The sequence below is a fragment of the Lissotriton helveticus genome, chromosome 1_1 (genome assembly GCF_964261635.1).
Source record: "Lissotriton helveticus chromosome 1_1, aLisHel1.1, whole genome shotgun sequence".
In the NCBI taxonomy this organism is placed as follows: Eukaryota; Metazoa; Chordata; class Amphibia; order Caudata; family Salamandridae; genus Lissotriton; species Lissotriton helveticus.
In genome coordinates this window covers 465,498,681-465,520,743 of record NC_136057.1, presented here as the reverse complement: position 1 = coordinate 465,520,743, position 22,063 = coordinate 465,498,681, and the positions used below count along the sequence as shown (strand labels likewise).

At 44.3% G+C, this 22,063-nt stretch overlaps 1 protein-coding gene across 2 annotated transcripts in view; it reads right to left on the bottom strand.

Moving 5' to 3' along the window:
- Positions 1 to 22,063, bottom strand: part of EFCAB6 (EF-hand calcium binding domain 6) — an 803,637-nt gene that overhangs the window by 417,066 nt on the left and 364,508 nt on the right. The window contains exons 15-17 of one of the 2 annotated variants that reach the window (XM_078673866.1): positions 20,828 to 20,998; positions 9,665 to 9,836; positions 4,720 to 4,834 (exon numbers count right to left, since the gene is read on the bottom strand). In XM_078673866.1, the coding sequence (XP_078529992.1) occupies positions 4,720 to 4,834; positions 9,665 to 9,836; positions 20,828 to 20,998 (458 nt within the window). The remainder of the gene's footprint in view (positions 1 to 4,719; positions 4,835 to 9,664; positions 9,837 to 20,827; positions 20,999 to 22,063) is intronic. The other variant, XM_078673867.1, reaches the window with a different exon arrangement.

The window sequence follows — 22,063 nt, the reverse complement described above, 5'->3', positions numbered from 1 at the left end:
AATTGTAGAAGAAAACTAAACAATTTAATATACAGTTTTATGATGATGGTTTTTAGGATGAGGATAATGTTGTGGTGCAGCACTTTTTGGATAGGTCTTTGCTTTTACGAAGTTTAGAATAATGAACGAAGATTCTATATTTTGATATTGGATGTTATATTGGATGTTTTAAGTGATGTAATGCTATTATATAGTGTAATGGTTTTAAAAGACCGAACATTTGAAATTTGACACAGAAATTGTGACTGTTCACCAGAATAAACACTTAAAAGTCAATTCTACCCAGAGCGCTGTTTCTTTAGCACTTAACCTGTAGAGGAGCATTTCATTGTTTAAATACACTCAGGAGCGAGCGTACATCGAGCAGCCAAGGCGCTTTGGAAGTCAGCAGGTCAACCCACCGCACAGATTGGATATATATATATAATAAAAACACACACTTAACTCACATATGTTTCGTAGTAAATGTATTTGTGGTTAAGGCAAATGTGTGACAAAGGCATTTGTGGCACAGGCTTTGCATTGTAAAAGCAATGTGTGGTAAAGATATTGTGGTAAAGGCTTGATAAAAACAACTTTGTAAAGTATACCTCCCTGTCCAGTGGAATGCTTGTGAATGACTGGCTGACGTGTCTGTGTTCGATGAAGAGACATGTATTTGCCCATTTTGTTGTGGGATCAGAACCAATATCGTGATTACAGGAAGGTCAGACAGATGATGGAATTTGTCTGCAAAAGGGCTAAGTATTGGCTTTGTCGAAAAAGCTTGAGAGAAAAAGGTTGAATAGCTCATGAGTAGACCTCAGGTCCTCAGCAACAGTGCACGCGTTTGTACTTCACTTTCTATGTTCGTGCATACAAGCATGAAAAGCAGATTTACGCTATATTTTTTGGGGCCGATTCCGATCTGTGTCGGAAATCACTCCGACCGAGCTGGATCCAGGGTGTTTTCCGACCGATCCGGACTCCTGCAGTCCAACCGAGCGTGTACAATGCGGCTGTATGCTGTCGGACTCGTTTCAGTCGGACTCCCATTGAAGTCAATGGGAGCCAGTCGTACAACGCGTACATGGGCTCCCATTGACTGAATGGGTACATTCCGGACAAGTGCGCCCCCTACAGTGTGTATGCGTCGGTGCCATCCGCACCGTACATGCCTGTGTTGGGGACACCCATGGGTCTCCCCCTGTGTCCGAGCCGTAAGGCTGCGGGTAACAGGGGGTCCGAAGCGGACCCCTAAAGTCAAGCTCCGGGAGATATTGTGAGCCGGAAGCTCCGACTCGATACAGATGTCCGAATCGCGCATCGTACTGGCTCAGTCGGAATTCGCCTCCATTGCACACCACGGTTAGCTTACGGCCGAGACGTACGGAGCGGTTTGGACCTGGAAACGATTCGGCCGGAGATTTTGCGCTTGTTCGCATCGTACTTCGTCGTCCGCACCCGTGTACAAACCGGACGGAAATTGAGCCTACGAATCCAACCCGCTAATCCCGAACCCGATTCAGAGGCCTTCCGACCGGGATCGGAATCGGCCCCTTACTGTATGAATTATAAATCATTTACAAATAAAGAAATAAACTATCTCAAAGGAGTCTAGACTTATTGTTAACTGTTAAAGTCTAACGTTACTGATTGTATTTGGAACCCATGTCCATATAGCTATATACAGTTTTACATATTTTCCAGTATAATCAGGGGCATTCACCACAACACCAGCTAATTTAAACTGTTGCATATAATACATAGGCCCTCATTAGGCTTTCACTGTAATCTGGATGCATTCCCAGTTGTGTGTACGTTGATTCATCTGTGGCAAAGCACCAATTCTAGAGATAATTACCCATTGTAATGGCCAAATCGCTAAATCTCCTAGGAATTCCTCCCTTGTGTAATATCAGTCCGGTAGCATTGGTAATTCCATACGGTGACATCTAAACAGGTTTGCTGGCAGGCTTACAATGAGGGAAATGTCTTGAGATTTAGGGGTCGATTCCGATTCGGGAAACAAATCCGTACGACGATTCGAATTCGTAGCCGTTTCCGTACGAATCGTACAAATCCGTCCGAATCGCGTAGTACGATCCGTAGTAAACAAATACGTCCGAATCTTTGCGAACCATAGGAAAAGCAAGGGAAAATCTGTACGAAACGGACCCTGAAAGTGAACCTTACAAATCTTAAACATGCCGTAGGACCCGACAAGTACGATCCGGACCGGGTAATGAGTACCCGATTCGTACGGTAAACGTTGCGTATGAGCAATTGATACGGAGAGCCACACAATCACATAGGGTACGGTTCATACACCCCATGATGGTGGGGGTACGGTTTGTACACCCCATGATCGTAGGGGTATGGTTCGTACACCTATGATCATGGGTACTGTCCGTACACCCCATGATCGTAGGGGTACGGTTCATACACCTACGATCATGGGGTACAGTTAGTACATCCCATGATCGTAGGGGTACGGTTCGTACACCCCATGATCTTAGGGGTACGGTTCGTACACCTACGATCATGGGGTACGGTTCGTACACCTACGATCATGGGGTACGATTCCTACACCCCATGATCGTAGGGGTATGGTTCCTACACCCCATAATCGTAGGGGTAAGATTCGTACACCCCATGATCATAGGTGTACGAACCGTACCCATACGATCGTGGGGTGTACAAACCGTACCCCATGATCGTAGGTGTACGAACTGTACCCCTACGATCACAGGGTGTACGAACCGTACCGAGGGTCCATTTTCCACGAGTAGAATTCTGCTTTTCCGGACGTTTTGACCTCTCGTAAAAAAAGAGTGGTACGGAGTGTTGACTGGACGAATCATACTTGCTGGGTCGGAAAATGATGCTTCGATGCGTACGGACATCGCTTACTGTGCGTTCCGAATGCAATTCGTACGATTATTGAGTCGTACGGGCTTTGGTACGATTCGGACGGAGAACTGCTTTGGGTACACATCGTACTAAATTGTATGTACGGGGACGTTCAAGGATACGATTCGTACGGGAAAAATGCTCCGTATGGCTATTCGTGCGGGATTTTACCGAATCTTAATCGGCCCCTTAATGATTTTGGCCCTCAATACGAATACCTCTTAATTCCAATGGTTCTGGAAACAGCAGTTATGAGCCTCATCGAACATATGAGATCCATAGAGACACCACATATCTGATTAGATTCACTGGCAGACTTCGACTGTGAAAGCATCCAAAATCTACGCTTGAAACTCTGAAGGAATATGAGGAATTATTGGGGAATTCATGCTGTAATTACCAATTCCATTACCAACAGCTTTTATAGGGGGTTCCACCTATAACCCCAATAATTCTTCCCCACCATCCCAGAGATACTTGCCTTCTCAGTATCAGTAACTTGTGGGAAGATAACTTAATGGGTTGTTATCCAGACCACCCATAATAAGAGCCTTGATGTATTAATCAAGAGTTTGAATTAGTTCAACAATACAATTAAGGATTCTGGGAAACTCAGTAATATTTTTCCACACAATTTCTTAAAATTCCATTTAAATTTCACAAAATTCGACCCTGAGTATGGTTTTCAGGTATCTCATGTGACTTGCACAAATAAATCTTACGAAATACAGGCAAGAGAATATATTGAGCACAAAATGTTTTTCAGCGAGATATTTACTGTTCAAATAAGTCTACCAATGTTTTTTCTCGCAAGACATTTTCTGTAAGTAGCATGCTTTTTTAAAAACAATTATGCGGCAATGCATAATCTCAAGACATTTCAAAGATATCGAGTATGTGAAATTAGGGAATTTCGTTTGTGGAAATATAATTTTGTCCAGCCGTAAGAATCATAGTTTCATGGTCGAATGAACAGACAAGTGACTATAGGATATGTCAAAGGGTACGTGCATTCACACTGTTCACTACTAGAACTGGGACACTGGTACAAGAACACACCTGAATAATTCTAGAACTATGTTGTTCATTATGACTGCATTTGCTGCGGATCAGTGACAGAAAATCAGAAACATAAGTATTGTGTGGACAGAATATTGTGTCAAAAATATTGAGGACAAGAATATTGAGAAGGTAAGTGCAAATAGGTTAGTACAAATTTACTATTGTTTATTCCAGATCTACGTTCCTTGATGATATATATATCCCCAAGGTACATATGTGTAGATAGATATATAGATAGATAGATAGATAGATAGATAGATAGATAGATAGATTTTGTTGCTCAATTACTTATAATCATTGCAATTCTTACAAAAAAATATTAAAATCAATTGTGATCTTCAAAAGAAAATTTAGATTTTATTGTAGACATGATTTTCACAAAATGGGCGCCCAACTGGGCGGAGTCACCCTTCATCCACTCCTTTAGTGCCTCTTAGCATGTCCGTACATTAAGGATGCGCCATATGGGACATAGCCCAAAAATTTGCAGTGGGTGCAGGATCTCACAAATACATATGATGTGAATTAGAGTTTCTACATATGTGTGGAGTTATATATAGTAACATTTTACTTACCCATAGAAATTGACCTTCATGATATTCTTGTCCTCGATATTTTTGACAGGATATTCTGTCCCATGATATCTGTTTTTGATATTTTGTCCAAACACCTTTGTTGCATCACAATTGCAAGAAAAATAGACTAGAAATCACATGATAAGTCATTAATTGTCACTATTCAGCATGGATATATATTTGGAGCTACCTTGCAGTAATGATGCAAAATCTAAGTAACTCAGCCCTTCATTGGTAAAGCCAAGATTCTCAACGAGAGCATTAAACTGGGCATCATCAATGGACATCTGGTTATCTTCCAGCACCTGTAAAAATACAACATAAAGTTATAAATACAACTTAAAAGGGTTATCGATAAAGTGCATGCAGTACAGATCTTTAATAAATGCCAACAAAACCACGAACCACCCTCTTAATATGTATTTCCCTTCCCAATTAATTGATATTACAAAGGATTTTAAAGCACTGTGCACTCCAAGCTTTCTGGACCCTTTACAACCAGATCCTGGCTGCAATCTGCTAGCGACAGGTTTGCCCCCCTCACTAAATTTGCAAACACCAGACATGGCAATTCCCATCGATGGTTCTCCGAGGAGCTCAAAGCACTCAAACTGGACCTACGCCAATTAGAACGCAACTGGAGGCGTGGTTACTCTAACGCGGACCGCTCAGTTTTCGTGAGGGCCCGCAAAGATTACAAAAATGCAATTACCAAAGCAAAGGCCACACATATCTCTGAAAGAATTGGCTCAGCGCGCAACAAATCTAAAGAAGTCTTCAAAATTATGAACGACTTTTCATCAGATCACAGAGTACTTCCCACTCAGGCCCCAACCCAAGAAACCTGTAACGCGCTCAACACCTTTTTTATACAGAAAATTGCAGATATTAAGAATGCTATCTCTTCCTCCGTCCCTGCCAGTCCTCTAGACTCCCTATCTCTCAATCCCTGCTCCCTCGCCCAGTTCCCAGTCATCACCACCAGTACTCTTTCAGAACTCACTACCCACATCAAATCAGGATCTCCTAAGGACTGCTGTCCTCCCCCAGTCCTCAGAGCAGTCTTCTCATCCTTACCTGATAGTATTCTTCCTCTCCTGAACGCCTCCCTGAGCACTAGTTCGGTTCCCAGCACGTTCAAGGAGGCCATACTTGTCCCCCTTTTGAAAAAAACGGGGGCCGATCCCGCTAATCCTGCTAACTATCAGCCCATTTCCCTCCTGCCCTATATCTCTAAACTCCTGGAGGCTCATGTGACCACTTGCCTGTCGGCATTTATAGAGAGCTCTGGCTTCTTGGAACCTAATCAAGCTGGCTTAAGGCCAGCGCACTCTACTGAAGCAGTCATCTTGAAAGTCCTTGATACTCTCCTGGAGAATGCTGACAGGGGGGCCCCACAGGCACTGGTCCTTCTGGATCTTTCGGCCGCGTTCGACACGGTGGACCATGACATCCTTCTCCACTGTGTCGGACAGGCTGGCATCCGGGGCCCCGCCAGGGTATGGATTAAGTCCTTCCTGTCGGGCAGAGTGCAAACAGTCCATCTAGGCCCCTTCACAGCAACACGGATGCCCACCACCTGTGGAGTACCGCAGGGATCCTCCCTTTCACCATTACTGTTTAATTTATACCTCCGGCCGCTAATCCTCTCATTGAGAAACTGGAAGTGCACCGTCCTTAATTACGCAGATGATATGCAGATCATCTTCCCCTTAGATACCCCTGACGCCGCATCTGATTTTCAGGCAGTGATGCTCCACATCCAACAATGGATGATATCTAACCAGCTCAAATTAAATCCGGAGAAAACGGAGCTCATTTTGCCTGGTATCAGTGCGGCTCACTGGGGCCCACAGTTCTGGCCAATAGAGCTAGGTACGCCCCCCAGCCCGTCTAGCTCGGTAAAAAGCTTGGGTGTCACCATCGACACGACCTTTCCCTTAAATCCCATGTCGGAGCTACCATCTCGGCCAGAATGTTCCAGTTAAGGAAAATCAGAAAATCTCTCACCTATTCTCACACGATGCATTGGTACAAATTGTCATCTCCCTTGTCATTTCCCGTCTTGACTTTTCCAACTCTCTTCACTGGGGCCTACCCAAGTCCCTGCTTCATCGTCTCCAGATGGTGCAGAACCAGGCTGCAAGGCTCATTTATAAAGTTCCAAAATGGCAGTCAGCAAGGCCCCTCCTGTCCAAATTACACTGGCTGCCTATTGAACATAGAGCCGCTTTTAAGATCGGCTGCCTAATCTACAAGGCCCGGCAGTGCAAGTGTCCGGCCTTTCTGAAATCTCTTATCACCTCGCACTGTCCAGCCCGTAATCTTCGTTCAGCCCATCTTCATCTCCTAACCACCCCGGTGGTCAAACTTAAGAAACTGGGTGGCCGCAGATTCAGCTATCTGGCACCCATACTGTGGAACTCCATCCCCCTAGGAATCAAGACCTCCGATACCCTACTGAGCTTCAGGAAGAGCTCAAAAACCTGCCTCTTCTCGAACTCCATCTAGCCTTCTACCATCACCCACTATCATCTTCTTTTCAGCGCCAGGAAACCTATGGTGACAGTGCACTTTATAAGTACAGCCTAACATAACATAACATAACATCCTACAAGACCTCTACTGTCAGTGGCAAGAGCTCTATCCTTTCTGTAGCCTCTTCATAATCCCAACAGAGTGTTTTTGAGTCTCAGGAGTATGTTTTCACATTGATGCCTCCAACACTTAGCTATGTGTATGCAATCCAGCTTTCATTGTTTTTTGTGGATTTCAGTGACGTTATGTAAGTGTTCTCAAAACTTTTTGAAATCAGTGCTTATCAGTGTTTGTTTAGCTGCATACCCCCCAAAACAGATGAAATTGTGTTTTCCAGTGTTCACAAAACATGTTTTTTCTTCCGTATTTGTAATAATGTAAAACAACCAGGGTTTGGGCTCACAATCAGTAAGGCACATGTGTAATAAAGCACATATTTAATTTAAAGGAGAAGTAATGCGGGTAATACAGTGTTTTACCATTGCCAGTGTGTCTAATAAGCATAGAAATGTTGTGTTCTGCACTCACCTCATACTCACATATAATTACCACTCACACTCACTGTGTCAAGACTCTGTCTGGTTTACAGGACTATTAATGGAATTAAAAAAAAGTGATATATACAAATGCTGAAATAAACAAATTCCTGGACACAGTTGGAAGGTCATTCAGCTACTCCTTACTGAATATTATGGCATTGTAGGGATGGTCACCACTGCCAAAAGCATAGTACCTTGTGAAATCTTTAAATATTTAATTACACCAGATTAATTTGTAAACCTAAAGTCTAAGCATTGAAACTTGATCCTTTGAGCATGCTCGTCACTGCTTTTCAGAACTCTTTGGCTGACTACATTAAGTCAGTGATGCTTCTGTTTGGACATTTATAGCTGCCAAGTGTCCACCTGGCCAATGTTTCACTTTAAGTTAGTCCTGACCTTCTTAACAGACACCACATTGTTTCCTGGGAAATGAAAAATTTCTGTTAACATCGTAACTATGTGCTAAAAAATACCAGCACTAAAGTGCAGTTGGGTGAAAAGCCACAATTGGCTGAAGGCATCACACAGAAAAATGGGACGCGTTGTAGCTATGAATTCTGTTGGAAAGTCTTGTGTGGAGTTTGTCAGCATACATACCTCCAGTTCAGTCATGTTTTTTAATAAGATGGAGTAAAGGGGCAACATGAACCTTTTAGTTATAAAGGAATATATTGCAAGACAAATTCTGATGCTATGTTTGAACCAGCCGCGACCCGGACAGGTAAGAGAGGTGGGGAAATGTGGCTGGGTAGGGGGGTGTTTCGACAGATGACGAGGGAAAATGTATTATTTATTTAATTTTTGCTCGTGGTCATCTGTGAAATCTCCCCAACCCGGCCCCACCGCCCGACTACTCTAACCTGCACGGGCCCCAGCTGGTTTGCACCATACAGCAGCATCACAAGGACACCGACTCACACTCCTTGTGCCAAAATACTACCTATGGGATGCAATGCTATCTCAGGAACAAATGACATTCATTCACTCTAGGGCGGATTACTGATGGCACGACCTGCTAAAGACTATGATCTGTGTTAAGCAAGGGTGGCTTGACCTTGGCATCAGGTATGAGCATTCTGTACTCCAGACAGGATCTTAGTTACTAACGATTAGTAGCATACTGTTGTAAAAGAAAGAAATACATATTAATATCATATTAGCTTTCTTCATAATTTGCTTTGGCAACAACAGGTATGATAGTTGACACTATCATTTTGTATATATTCTGTATGGGCTCTAATAAGACTGGCCCAGATGTTCTCTGTGCATTATATTAGGAAAAGGGGTAGGGGTAACTCCTCTGTATGCCGTCTCTGGCAGGATTGCATAGAAGCAGGATCCCTAGATAGATCCCTTTTCAGGTACGTCACTAGAAGTGGTTTGTAAGACATGTGTCCTTTTTCTCTGCTCCGTGTGGTAAGCTGGTATACCTTTCTGATCTGGTGACCAAGACGTCTTAACAACACAATAGTATCAGCCCCTTCACTCCTTCAAGATGAATCCAAGACCTTTCAAATCCCAATCCATCACAGACATTCGATTTGCTGCATTGGGAGCATCCCTTTGAAATGCCCTATCCCTTCACCTACACAATACTCAAAAGTGTTAAAAGGTTTTAAAAATGCCTATCATCTTGCTCCGATTATTACTATTATGATAAGAATACTCCGCCAATTTCATTAACCTTCGTCCAAATACTTTTCTAATTATTTGAGCACTACCCCTATGCCTCAATCACATACAATCCTATGTTTACCAGAAAAACAATTAAAAAAGCTTGAGACCCAGCTGGGGAGAATGTATTCTCTTCCCCTGCACACTAACCTGGCCACCTAAAAATGGTGAGATGTCCAAGTGACCTGTGCCAATGTGAAGAGTACATTCAATGAATTGCTCTTTGATAACCATTTATTATTAGCAGCAACGCTCACAGCTGTACCCCATGCCACTGCCCCTATAAGTGCACTATTACCTTTTTTTGTGAATAAGTGGGGACTGAGCACAGCATTCATGGAGGGGTGTGAGATGAAAAGAATGAAAAAGAACGTTATTCACCTTCCTGAAATCGGTTTTGCTCATTAATCCATTGGGTTGCTTAATGAAGGCCAGGAGGATGTTACCAACGGGTATTTTTTGCCGGGCCAATGAATCCTTCAGAGATCGAATTCCTGCATCCATATTAACCTTCCTAAAACTAGCGGCGTTGTGAGGGACTGCCTCTTTTCTCCTAGAATAATCAACACAATTAGAATACATTCGCTGGGTTGGTAATGTATTTTAAAACATTCAAGTTTCACACATCACTTTAAAAGAAAAAAACGTACACATTGAAATACAGCGCGGACGTTTAAGACATTATTTTCTAGAATGGACTGAGAACTGACTTGGGTGGCACACTTGCCCCTTCAGTGCAAACAACTAACGGCTATTTGTAAAATGCACCCTCACTCTTGGCACTAACATAACAGATGTTTCCTGCAGGGATTAGAACCTGTGACAGTCGTTTTACACATAGATGGTTGGAGTGGAAACGTTAGTCCACTGATGTTGGAGCGCCTTATGTTAGACTGTGCTTGGTGAACAGTTGTGCTACATTCCCCAGAAGACTCAGGAAATCAAAATGCTCTCGTTGCTGCTACTGGGGCAGAGAGGTAACCTGGATCTTAAGCAGTACCTGAGCAGGGGGAGAGTGTGCACCCGGCTGATATTTGCCCAGCTTTGATCCTCACTGGGCGTGTTTCGCCCCATCCTTTCACCCGAAGCCTAAGCTGCAACAAATGTGCCATAGATAGGCCCAGAGTCACAGTCCAAAGCCAGAACGATCGCCCATGTTTCCTGTCATCTCCCTTTTCTTGGAGCTACCGATGCTGCAGAAAAATTGTGGAATATATTGTTGTTAACTGTGCTTTCATTTGAAATAACTTTCATAGCTTTTTTGGCTACTTAGTGCCCTCTTAGGGTAGTTCCCATGATGCACTGGGCCAGGGACAGACTAATTTGCATATAGCCAGGTTCTGAGCTGGGATGGGGCAGTGAGCTAAATAACGGTGATGGATCAAGCCCTGATCTTTGGACTGGGTAAGAGTGGTCTGCTTAATTCAGACACTCTGTTCATCACCACCCCCTTTTCTGAATCGTTTTTGGCCACTATAGGTGTGGCAGGGTATACTCAGACATGAGTCCCTTGCTCACTGCTCCATCAGGATTCAAGCAAGCTGGGCCGACGAGGCTGAAATGCCAGAAACCGGTCCCCGGTAGCTTGTATCCTTTCTGGTGAAGAATTGGCTTGGTAGTTTGGTCTGCCCTGTTCCCATGATGCACTGGGCCAGGGACAGACTAATTTGCATATAGCCAGGTTCTGAGCTGGGATGGGGCAGTGAGCTAAATAACGGTGATGGATCAAGCCCTGATCTTTGGACTGGGTAAGAGTGGTCTGCTTAATTCAGACACTCTGTTCATCACCACCCCCTTTTCTGAATCCTCTTAGGGTAGTAGCATGCTTTGGGTTTACTTATTGTAGTTAAGTAGGATCTGCTTTCATACTTACCCGCCCTCTTTTAACTGGTGTTATTCTGTTTTCTGACTAGTCTGACTGGGGTCCTGCTAATCAGGACCCCAGTCACTGTGCTTCCTCCCTAAATTTGTTATGGTAAGTATTTTGGTACCTCCACAGTTGACTACAGGTTTACAATAGCAGGCCTAGTATATGGTACTGAGGTACCCAGGACATGGGTACACCAGGCGTCACCCCTCAGAGACCACTCAAACTGTGACTACAGGCCTGCCATTGCAGTGTGTGTAAGTTGGTGCTAGCACCATCAACAACAGAAATAAGTTATCTTATGCCTGAGGTCACTGCACTTAAAACCTATAAGTCACCCCCAAACCAGGCCTTACAAACCTGAAGGCAGGGTGCTAGGTTATAAGTGTGAGGGTGGCCTGCATGGGCAGGACACCCCCTACAAACCTCTGAGTCGGTTCAACAGGCTTTGTAAGTGTGGTCAGTCATTTAATACATGTAGTGGACATCAAGTAAAATACGAGATTTCTAACTATATACTGGCTGCACTGAAACCGGTTATGTTTACTATCAAACATGTTAGAATTCTACCCCAACACCGATTCCAGTGTTGGATGTAGGATCTCATGTACTGGGGGCTCCCCTAGGCTACCCCCCTGTATTCCCGGTACCAGCCTTTTAGGGTCTAACAGCAGCTGGTGCTACTGCTGACCACAGACACGATTCTGTCCCCCTGCTGCTGAGCTGAGCTTGAGCAGGGTAAGGTAGAACAATAGGTTTACTGTCACAGGGAGCTGTGACCTACTCCCAGACCGGATTTATGGGTCCATTAGGATGGCAGGTGGATCGCCCCCTCCAGGCTGGTGGTAGCCATCGCCGGCCTGGTGGGGGCGATCCGCCCGCCATCCTTGCTGCAAAGACCCCCCGCCATATTAACATGGCTGGGGGGTCCGCGGCAGACGCAAATAATGCCGTTGCCGCCACGGAAAGGCATGCGGGGGCCCGTTGCGACTCCGGGGGTGGGGGGGTACCCCCTGCATTTCAAGGAACAACGGGGCAGGCACCTCGCGGTGCCTGTCACATTGTGCTTTGAAATGCACAAGATGTATTCTTAGCATTGTGGCGGCCCGCCACAATGCTAAGAATACGGGATGCGCCCGCCACTGTGGCAGGTGCATCCTAATACCCCCCACGGGACCTCCGCCCTTATGGCGGGCGGTCCTTCTACACGATGGGATGGCGGACGGACTAAGTCTGCTCGTCATCCTAACAGACCCCGTACTGTTTTTGGACAGGGGTTGGGGTGCTTGTCAGAGACACCAGACTGCTTTGAAGGGGACATTTGGTGCCCTTCTTGCAGACTCCAGTTTGTGCCAGTTCAGGGAGCTGTTGGTTCCCAGTTGGGCGCGAAACTGGACAAAGGACATGGGAGTATCCTCCCCTCTGTCCAGTCTCTCCTCTGGGAGGGTTCCTTGAATCGTCTCAACCCTTTCCCTAGCGTACTTAAGTGCCAAAACTACTTCAACTTAAACTGTCTGGGCACCTTGGACTTTGTGAGACTTCGCCTGGAACCGAGAATGCATCAAGGAAGATTCCAGCTGCTCCTGGTCTTGCCGTCTTGCCAGTCTTTTGCATCATCTGTGCCTGTGATTCATCCAGGCTCTTCTCCAGGTCTGTGGGCATCAAAGATACCCGAAGTAATCTCCCTTGGAGTGAAGGAGTCACTTCCTTGCATCTGCAGGCACTGCAACCAAGCTGACCTGTCTGCTGCTCCTGACATACTACGGACTCCCAAAGGCTCCACAACACAGGTAATGGTTCTGCAACTCCCTCGAGGCCTACACTGCCTTCTCAGCAAGTTTGAGGCCGGTATCCCTAGTCAGAATCGCCGGAACAGAACCCCTGTGTACTGCATCGACTTGCCGTTGCCAAGGCTTGTTGACTCGGTCCCCCAGAGATCTTCGGACTACAAGAAGCTCCAGCCTCCAGAACCTTTTTCTGCCAAGATCTTCGTCCTCACCGCATCCTCTTCACCGTGGGCCTGCATCTTTGGTGAGCTGCTAAAGGTCCTCTTAGGACTCCTGTGCCTTCAGCCAGTGGGTCCTCTTGAGGGTCTTCTTTGGCTTCAGTTGGCTCCCCTGTTTGCTCTGGGCCTGCTCTGACTCTCCTGCACTTGTTGATCCCTCGGACCGTGCTATTACCAATCCTGCACCTTTTTCATTTACCACATCTGTTGCTGCTGCCAAGGCTTGTAGGTGCTCCTGCCGGACACCGACCCCCTGGTTCTTGACTTCTGACGTGGGACAGCTTGTGAATGGCTCCTGCGCGTCGCCTGGTCCGCACAGCTGCAGCAACAAGGTCACTGTCGTCACTCCTGCATCTTCCGTCATTTATGGGCATTGGTCTTCCGTGCCAACTAGCCACTCCCAAGTGCCATAGACTCTGTCCTCATTCTACTTCAAGAATCCATCCTTGGATTCCACCAGACTCTTTCACCTTCTTTGTCAGCGGCATCTTTACTGAAGTCCTCCATTGTGATCTATGGTGGTTTCCGAAGTCACTTCGTACCTATGCACCCGGCTTTCCTGGTGTAAGTATCCTGGTTCCTGGGGTATCCACGGGTGGGGTGACTCTCCAACCTTCTGCCTTCCACAGGGTTTCTTCAGGGTCGACTGGGAAAGACCCTGCTTCTTAAAAACTGCAAGTGTAATTTTCCCATTGACTTACATTGATTAGGTGGCTGTGTTTCCACTCTGCACCCAGCCTCCTTTGGGGTCCTGGGTACTTACCTTGAGTGGTTCCTTTTGTTCCCAGCTCTCCTGAGTCTTCTGGTCCAAGTCCCGACTTCGGTCGCAGTTCGCATTCCAATTCTTTAGTCTATTATTTGGTCTCCCATTCTTGAGACTACTACGTATTTGTGCTTACTTACCTGTTTACATTTGAAATATTATGAGTATTGTGTTGATATCTCCGGGTAGGAGATACACCAACATGTTAGTGAGTGTGTATAATAAATATAACTATTTTTGAAACTAAACTGTGTGGTTCTTTTTCGTTTAACCAACACTATATGGTTAGTTCTGGCAAAATAATCTCCTTAACACTCTTTCCAGCATTCCACAGCTAGCACTTAGAGAGCTTTCTATGCTTGTCTAAGACCACTAAAATCGCCATAAGGGTTGACTCGTTTAGTGCAAGGCGCTTCACTTAAATAAGTGTGCACCACATATTAAGCCAGCCTCCTACACTTATTTAAGAAATACTTTTGAAGTATTTGGAGCATTCTTCAAGGTTATTGTTTCATGGATTCTTACAAATTGATCAGCCTCGATATCCAGGAAGTAGAGCTAAACTATCTCAATGTGATCTGAGATCTTCTCTAGATGCTCTTCCTAGAACCAAACAGACTTTGATGAACTAATTTCCCCACTTCTTACAGCCTTTAAGCCTTCATATTCAACGTCTGAGAATTACTCCGGTTTAAACTTTAAAAACACTTGCTTGCCTACTTCCCCTCCCATGAAGGGTGTCTCTAATTTGCTATTTTCAGATGGATACTTCTAACCACGCATTCCTCAATTTAGAATATTCTCCAGGTGCCAGACTGGATTCAGAGATTTTTTGTAGGAGTACTCCTGTGTGTCAGTTCTTTTCTTTCTGCACCTTCCTATGCAGAGCTGAAGTGTTGGTCTTGAATTTGACTATTTTCCGACGACTTCCACATTTTTTCACAGTGTGCTATGGAACGATGTCCCACTGAAAATGACAGGATGAAAGCTATGTCGTGACTGCAGGAAGCAGATGTCAGTCACGGGCCAGCACAAAGTGTGACTTTAGTGCCTGAGCTCAGGACATGACTCTAAGGCGTGTGATAAGCCCAAGTCCAAATGCAAGCATAATAAAACCAAGCATGACAACCCAATGAGAAGGAGCCAGGCGTCAAGGTGTAAGTCATCCTCCATCAAGGTCAACAGTCACAGAACCGATTCCTCAGCTGGTCCTTAAATGCACAAGTTTTCTGGGCAATTGAGTACCCTGCAGCAGATAGCCTTCAAACAGGCTATGCTGCAAATATTCATGGCACTTCTGACTCCCCCTGGTGGGCCTTCTGCTCCACAGAACTGCTGGGACCTCCAGTCAAGTTGCCACCAACAGGTTCTTTCTCAGAACTGTTTGTCCCCCTAGGACCAGTTACTAGACCGCGCCAACTTTGGTATAGACCTCCACGCCAGCCCAAGGATTCATGCTGGATCCCACCACCACTGGCATCGGCGGATGAGCCGGTGTTGACATCCATGTAAGACCCCAAACAAATATTGGCTGACCAATGTTGCGTTTCGAAATTTAAAAAGTGCAACTAGTTATCTTGCAGCCTGATTTTAACCCTGCGACTCTATCGCATCTTAGCTGTCACCAGAAGCGCCATTGTCTTTTCGGTTGTGACTCTGACTCTGTACCAAATTCATTTGTGATTCTGACACTGATCTTTTGCAAGAGCAGGGTGCACCCCAGGATGTTGATGATAATGATGAAGGGGATAGCGTACTACCTCCTCATTATACTGAGGATGTCTTATACTTTGATTTACAGAACACCAGTGTGCTTGGGAACTCTACTGATACAGAGCTTAACTCACCACATGGGCCACCAGTGGAAAACAGTGCATCATTTGCAGTGGTAGTCTGGATGGCAGCCACGGTGTTACAGTTACAGACGCCCTCCATTAATGTTACAGTTACAGCTGCCCTTCATTGAAACTAAAGCAAATGTTTTGACAGATGTTTTACAGCTTTGGTCCGGAACATTTGAGCCCTTACTTCATTTAAAGATGCCTTCATAGATACTCTGATGGTTATCTGGTCGAAACCATGCTCTTGCCTGTCTGTTAGTCACCAAAATTGTCTCACCAAGCACTACAGTCCAAAGAGCATTATTGTGCTGGCCTCAAATAATAAAGTGGTTCCAAACCTATTTCCAACCACTCCGCTGGATTAACAAACATATATTTTCTTCTGCCAGCCTGAATTGTGATCTCTCCGTTTGTTGGGCTGATACACCCGTCCCCTTTGGGACATGGTCAGTGATATCTTGCTGGTAGTCCCAGAAGATCTTAGGGCCTCTTAGAACTAGGCCCCAAATGAATAGAATAATATATGCTATTTGTGCAGCTTTAGATACCACGGATTGCCTTGGCATGGCGTCTGGTACCTGTGCTGTCCTTCGTAAACATGTGTGGCTGATGCCCACTGGCTTCTAAGCTGATGTGCAGGCTTTGCTAAAGGACATATACTTTTATGAGTTGCAGCTCATTTGAGAAAAGGCAGATTATACTGAGGAGAGCTTTAAAGATAGTAGAGCTACAATGCGTTCCTCTGGGATGTTGCCGCTGCCAAACAATATCCACACCAGTTTTGGAAATTTAGGGCTATTCAAGAGAGCTAGCATGTAATCAAACACAGCCCTGCCAAGTAGTGATGCAACAGACAGCCCAGTCCTTCTGGGGCCGTGGATGCAGATCCAGCAGGCAACATGGAGGCCAACAGCGTCACTAGTCTTCCAAGTCCCCCCCTGCTCCAATGCCAACAAACGGTTTTAGTTTGACCTCAGTGGCATATACCCAACCAGGGAGAGGCACGATCCACCGCTTCCTCCAGGATTTGTGATCCATTACATCCAATAGATGGCATTTGCAAATGATTCTAAAAGGCTAAGCCCTACCTTTTACTCTCCTCCCTGTGCAATATCATCCCAAAGCAGAATGGACTTCAGATGAGTATCTCTCCATCCTGTAACAGGAGGTATGCCTGTTTCTCTCCAAAAATGCCCTATAGATGGTACAAGACTCGGAGAAAGGCAGTGGTTGTAACTGTCATAACTTCCTTATCCTGAAAAATAATGTGGACATCAGGCCGATCTTAAACAAGAAGGAAACATTCAAAATGATCTTATTGACTCTGGACCCGATCGATTGGATGATGTTCTTTGAATAGCTGGACATGTATTTCCATATACCCGTCCTACAGACCCACATACTTTGCTGTTGAAGTTGGGTCAGGAGCATTTTCCTTTTTTCTACGCTCCCTTTGGGCCTCAACAGTGCTCCTCGGGTGTTCACAAAATTAATGGCAGTGGTTGCTGCCCTTCTTCATCAGTCTGCAGTTGTTGTAGTCCCATACTTGCTGCTCTAGGTGAACTTGCCCCAGTCAGTTGTGGACAACTTCTGGACAATGGCAGTCCTTTTGACATCATTGACTTTCATCATAAATGAGCCAATATCTCACCTAATTCCATCTCAGAGGCTTCTATTCATTGGGGCAGACCTAAACACAGTGGAGTTACAGGCTTTCCTTCTGCAGCAATGAGTTCAAGTCATATGGTGTTTGATATGACTTACATAAAGCATCAAGAACACCTTTCTGACAGCATCCAGATCTAAGAGGCAGCTTCAGATCTGAAGTGATGGCTCATTGACTGGAGTTTGTCCTTCAGAAGGCCACTTTTCCTTCCCCACCCAAAGCTAACAATGGTGAGAGACTCATCACTGCTGGGTTTTGGGGCGAGGGTCACATGGGGGAGATAAAAATTAGAGGATTTTGGTCTCCAGCGGAAGGCCAGCTCCATATCAATCTACTTGAGCTGCGGGACAAGCACCTGGCCCTGAAGGCCTTCCTGCGATCCTTCAAGGGAAGAGCATGCAGGTTTCCAGGGAAAACATCAAGGTCACTGTTGTAATGAAGAAAAGAATACCTCAAGCAAGTAAGTAAGAACGTCTTTATTCTGTCTCTCCATAACTGACAGGCTCCCCAACATTCTAAGGTGAACTCTCCATGGAACGTTCCATGGGGAAAGGAGGGAGGAGGGGGGAAAAGGATTGTACCAAGGGAAGAAGGAAGAGAGATTACAACAGTCACGTTCTACTGCAACAGGCAGGGTGGAGTGGGGCTTTCGTTCCTGTGCCATGAGTATTTGGTCTCTTGAGGTAGCTGGAGATCCACTGCATATTTCCAGTTACCAACTGGTGTCCTTGAAGACCAGAGAGGATGAACTGAGCAGACGTCATCTGGTAGATCATGAGTGGCACTTACATTCTGATGTGATGCAGGACATCTGTCATCAGTGGGGGAACCCTGTCTAGATATTGTAGCCACTGAAAAGAGCCAGGGTAAAATCTTTCACCAAAATCTACACAATTTACATCTCTATGCATGGAGATTAAGTGACAGCAATTGACTGTGTTCAATATTTTGCCTGAGGTAGTCGATGTCATCCTCGCCTCTAGGAGCTTCTCTGTGAAATACATTTATTCTAGGCACTAGGACAAGTTTATAACCTGGTGCAATGCCCAGATCACAGACCCCTTACAGGCAGAGCAGCCAGATGTTCTTTTGTTTCTTTTGTCTTTATCCAAGGTAGGTCCTTCAGTGGACAGCGTAAAAGGTTATTTGTCAGCCCTGTAGGCTTTTATACGTTTAAGGCAACAACCATCCTTGTTCAAATCACTGGTAATGATGAGATTTACAAAAGGTTTGACACTCATGTTCCCACCCAAGCAGTTTATAAGACCACAGTTAGAACTTAACTTAGTCTTGAGATTCCTCATATGTATGCCCTTCAAGCCTATGCTTAGCTGCTCACTGTGTCTCTCTTAACCTTAAATAGTGTCTTTCTCATTGCAATTACATCAGCTTGTTGCTTGGGTGAACTGTAGGCACTGTTTGTCCAATCGCCCTACAACACATTTTTTTCTGGGCAAATTAGTGCTAAGACTTTGTTGTCCTTCTTACTAAAAGTTGTGACTCCCTTCCACATTTGGCAATCCATTACATACAGAATTCTTTGCTCCTCCTCGAAAGAGGAGCAGAGGCTTCATTGGTGGGACTCAAAGGGATTTAAGCTTTTACATAGATTGTATAAAGGATTTAGTGTACAGTTAACATTTTGATGGGCTCTCTGGATCAAAGAAAGCGAAGGCTGTGCGAGGAGGACCTTGTTGAGATGGTTAGTCCTTTGCTTTAAGATCTGGGCAAGAAGAATCCCCCTGAAAGTCTGAGAGACCATTCCCCCAGGGCTAAGGCAGCTACTACTGTGTTAGAGTGAGGAATGCCTGTCATTGATATCTGCCAGCCTACGATGTGGGCATCAGTACATACGTTCATGAATCACTTTTGCCTTGACAGGCAGGTCAAGCCCACTCCACAGACCCTCCACCCGAGGGAGGTAGTGCTTTAGCATCTATTCTAAAAGATGAAATCCATAAGAAGACCAAATTATTTACCTTCATTAATACTCTATTTAATTGCAGATTCCTCACTGCATTCCCCCCCCCCGTTCTGTGGTGTGGTCTGTTTTTACATCTCAAAAGGTCCCACCCTATTTTAACCAGCAATTGCTCACGCTTGAGGCACGGATAGGGAAGGGACACGAAACAAGCAGCAAGGGGGTGGCGTTCATATGTGGCTCCCCTCCATCATTTAAGGGAAGGCATGAAGTCAGTGTGCATCTGCACAACGCCACGTAGAGACGCGTGCTCCAAAAAATCTGCAGATCCAGTCTGGTGCCTGGGTAATATTTTAAGGGGAGCAAACTGTGGTTCGAGTATACACCAATAAAGAGCATTACCAAAAGTAACTTATTTGCTTGCGATAGCTATGGTATTGAAAAGCTTCTCATTCAAGGACAATCCGCTGACACTGTTGAAAATACTCTTGCTTGTTCTTATTGCTGAGATAACTTTTAATGCCAGAATTATGAGTAGGTTACAACCATGTATTGGCACTCAAACAACTGCCTAGATGTGCCTCAGCTGCCCCTGGCCGTCTATAAAAACCCAAACCCACTGAGTTGCACTTAAATATGAGCTCATTATGTTGTGAACAAATGGTATAGCACTGAGAACGATCCTCTGCCTTCTGTTTATTCATAATGCATGAGGCTGGGGTCTATTTCTAGGCAAACTGCTCTCCCTTGAAGGTGGTGTCAGTCCATATGAAGAAGGGTCTGTGTGTCAGACTGGAAAACATTGGTTGGTTAAAAAATATGGGCATCCCATTCTCTACTTTATATTTTCCTTTTGCTTTCATCAATTTATTGGATCATTACTTTTGCTAATGCTATTTAGCACCTGATTACCAACATACTTTTTAAATGCACAAATAAAATGTTCATATATTTTAAGATGAACGTTTGTGCAGCATTTTTACACAACGTCGCCCTTCCTGTCTACCGCTCATATCTACAACTGGCAATTCTATGCCTTCTCTGTTTAGATCATAACTAAAGCTGTCTGATACTAAAAAAGGTTGTGAATAAGTTATCTGTTGCAAGGCAGAGGAAGCATGCACAGACACACACACACACATATATATATATATTTTTTTTTTTCGTTTTCTTCAGAAAACTATTCAGATGGTATAAAGTGAATATTAAAACAGCTCTTAAAAATATCACTACTGTGCTGAAAGTCCCTGGAAATCGAACAAATTAAAGATGTGTTATCGAGTACATGCACATTGCAAGTCTAACACAAACATAATGGGGCTGTAGCTAAAATATCAGTGCGTGCCACAACTTATATTTGTTCCCGAAACCTATTAATCGCCAAATAGGTGTTTGCCTCTCCATTACAAAATAGAAACAAATTGCATTGTTTTGCAAATGCCCTTTAAACTGTTGTTATCTGTGAAAAAAGACATGAGTACCCATTTGAGGTAACTGGTTCTCTTATTTCTTCGCTCTGTTGAAGGTCCTTTGGTGACAATGTATGAATATTGGACGTGTCCCCAACTGGTTGTAAATAAATTCCCAGATTCTTCAGAAATTCCACATAATGAATCCCATCAGAAGAACAATCACCACACCCACTGCACAGCCTAGAAAAACAAAACATGGCAATTGAATTTAGGCAAACTGTAAATACAACTACCTGGGAATTTAAATGCAAAACCCTGCCTAGTAAATCAAAACATATATTTCAAGAAAACATGTATCTTCATCCTGTAATTCTCCAGAATAATGTTCTGTTTGTTAACTCTGCGAAGCAGCAGATGCGCATCATCCACAGGGCATAGTTTATCAATTTAAATAGAATATGAACCAACAAGAGTTTTACAATGTGGAACTGTTCCTATGCATGTGCGACCTCCAAGCGCAAAAGCATCAACATGTCTGAAACCTTTTCTGTAATAAGAGCTACTTATGTGTAATGAGCATCATTCCAAGCTACTATTCCAAGGGTAAAATTGACCACATCAGACCACATTACTTTATTGTCCACCCAATGCAAGATTACGAGCAGTGATCACTTCAGTTGATCAGGTAGGGTTACCAGCATTAAAGTGTAAAAAAATAAAAAAAGGTTTTGTCAATATGGAATGCCACTGCATGAGTCATACATAATAGCCATAGCTGCAATGCCTCTGGCACCAAGTTAATAATATTACAATATGTCTCCCTAGAGCAGCATGATCTATAGGTATATTTTAAACTTTACACCATTTTCTTCAAACATCAGCTTTGGAATTCTGAAAATTCACACATTTGTCTCTTGGATAAGCACTTTTCAATTTCGGAATACATTTATTAATTCAACCAAGCAAAAGTTTCTAAATTAGTAGGCAGAGTTGCACGTTGAAGAAGTCTCAGTTAAAGCAACCGAGCATCTGCCATGCCTTCAACATTATGTATCTTCTTCTTGATCGGCTACCCTAAAATATTATTCAATTCCTAGATTCAATTCCTAGCTTCGTTGACTAAGCCTTTATGCAGGGTTTACTCATGTTTTGAAATACCTTCAATTTATCCTAAGTAAACAAACACTACCTCTCCACTCTAATGAACTATATCTTGCATTTTAACTACATCTATCCTCGCGTAACTGACACACTGCAATCAAATATGTTACAAAGCTAATTTATCTTGTACCACCGCTTATCAAC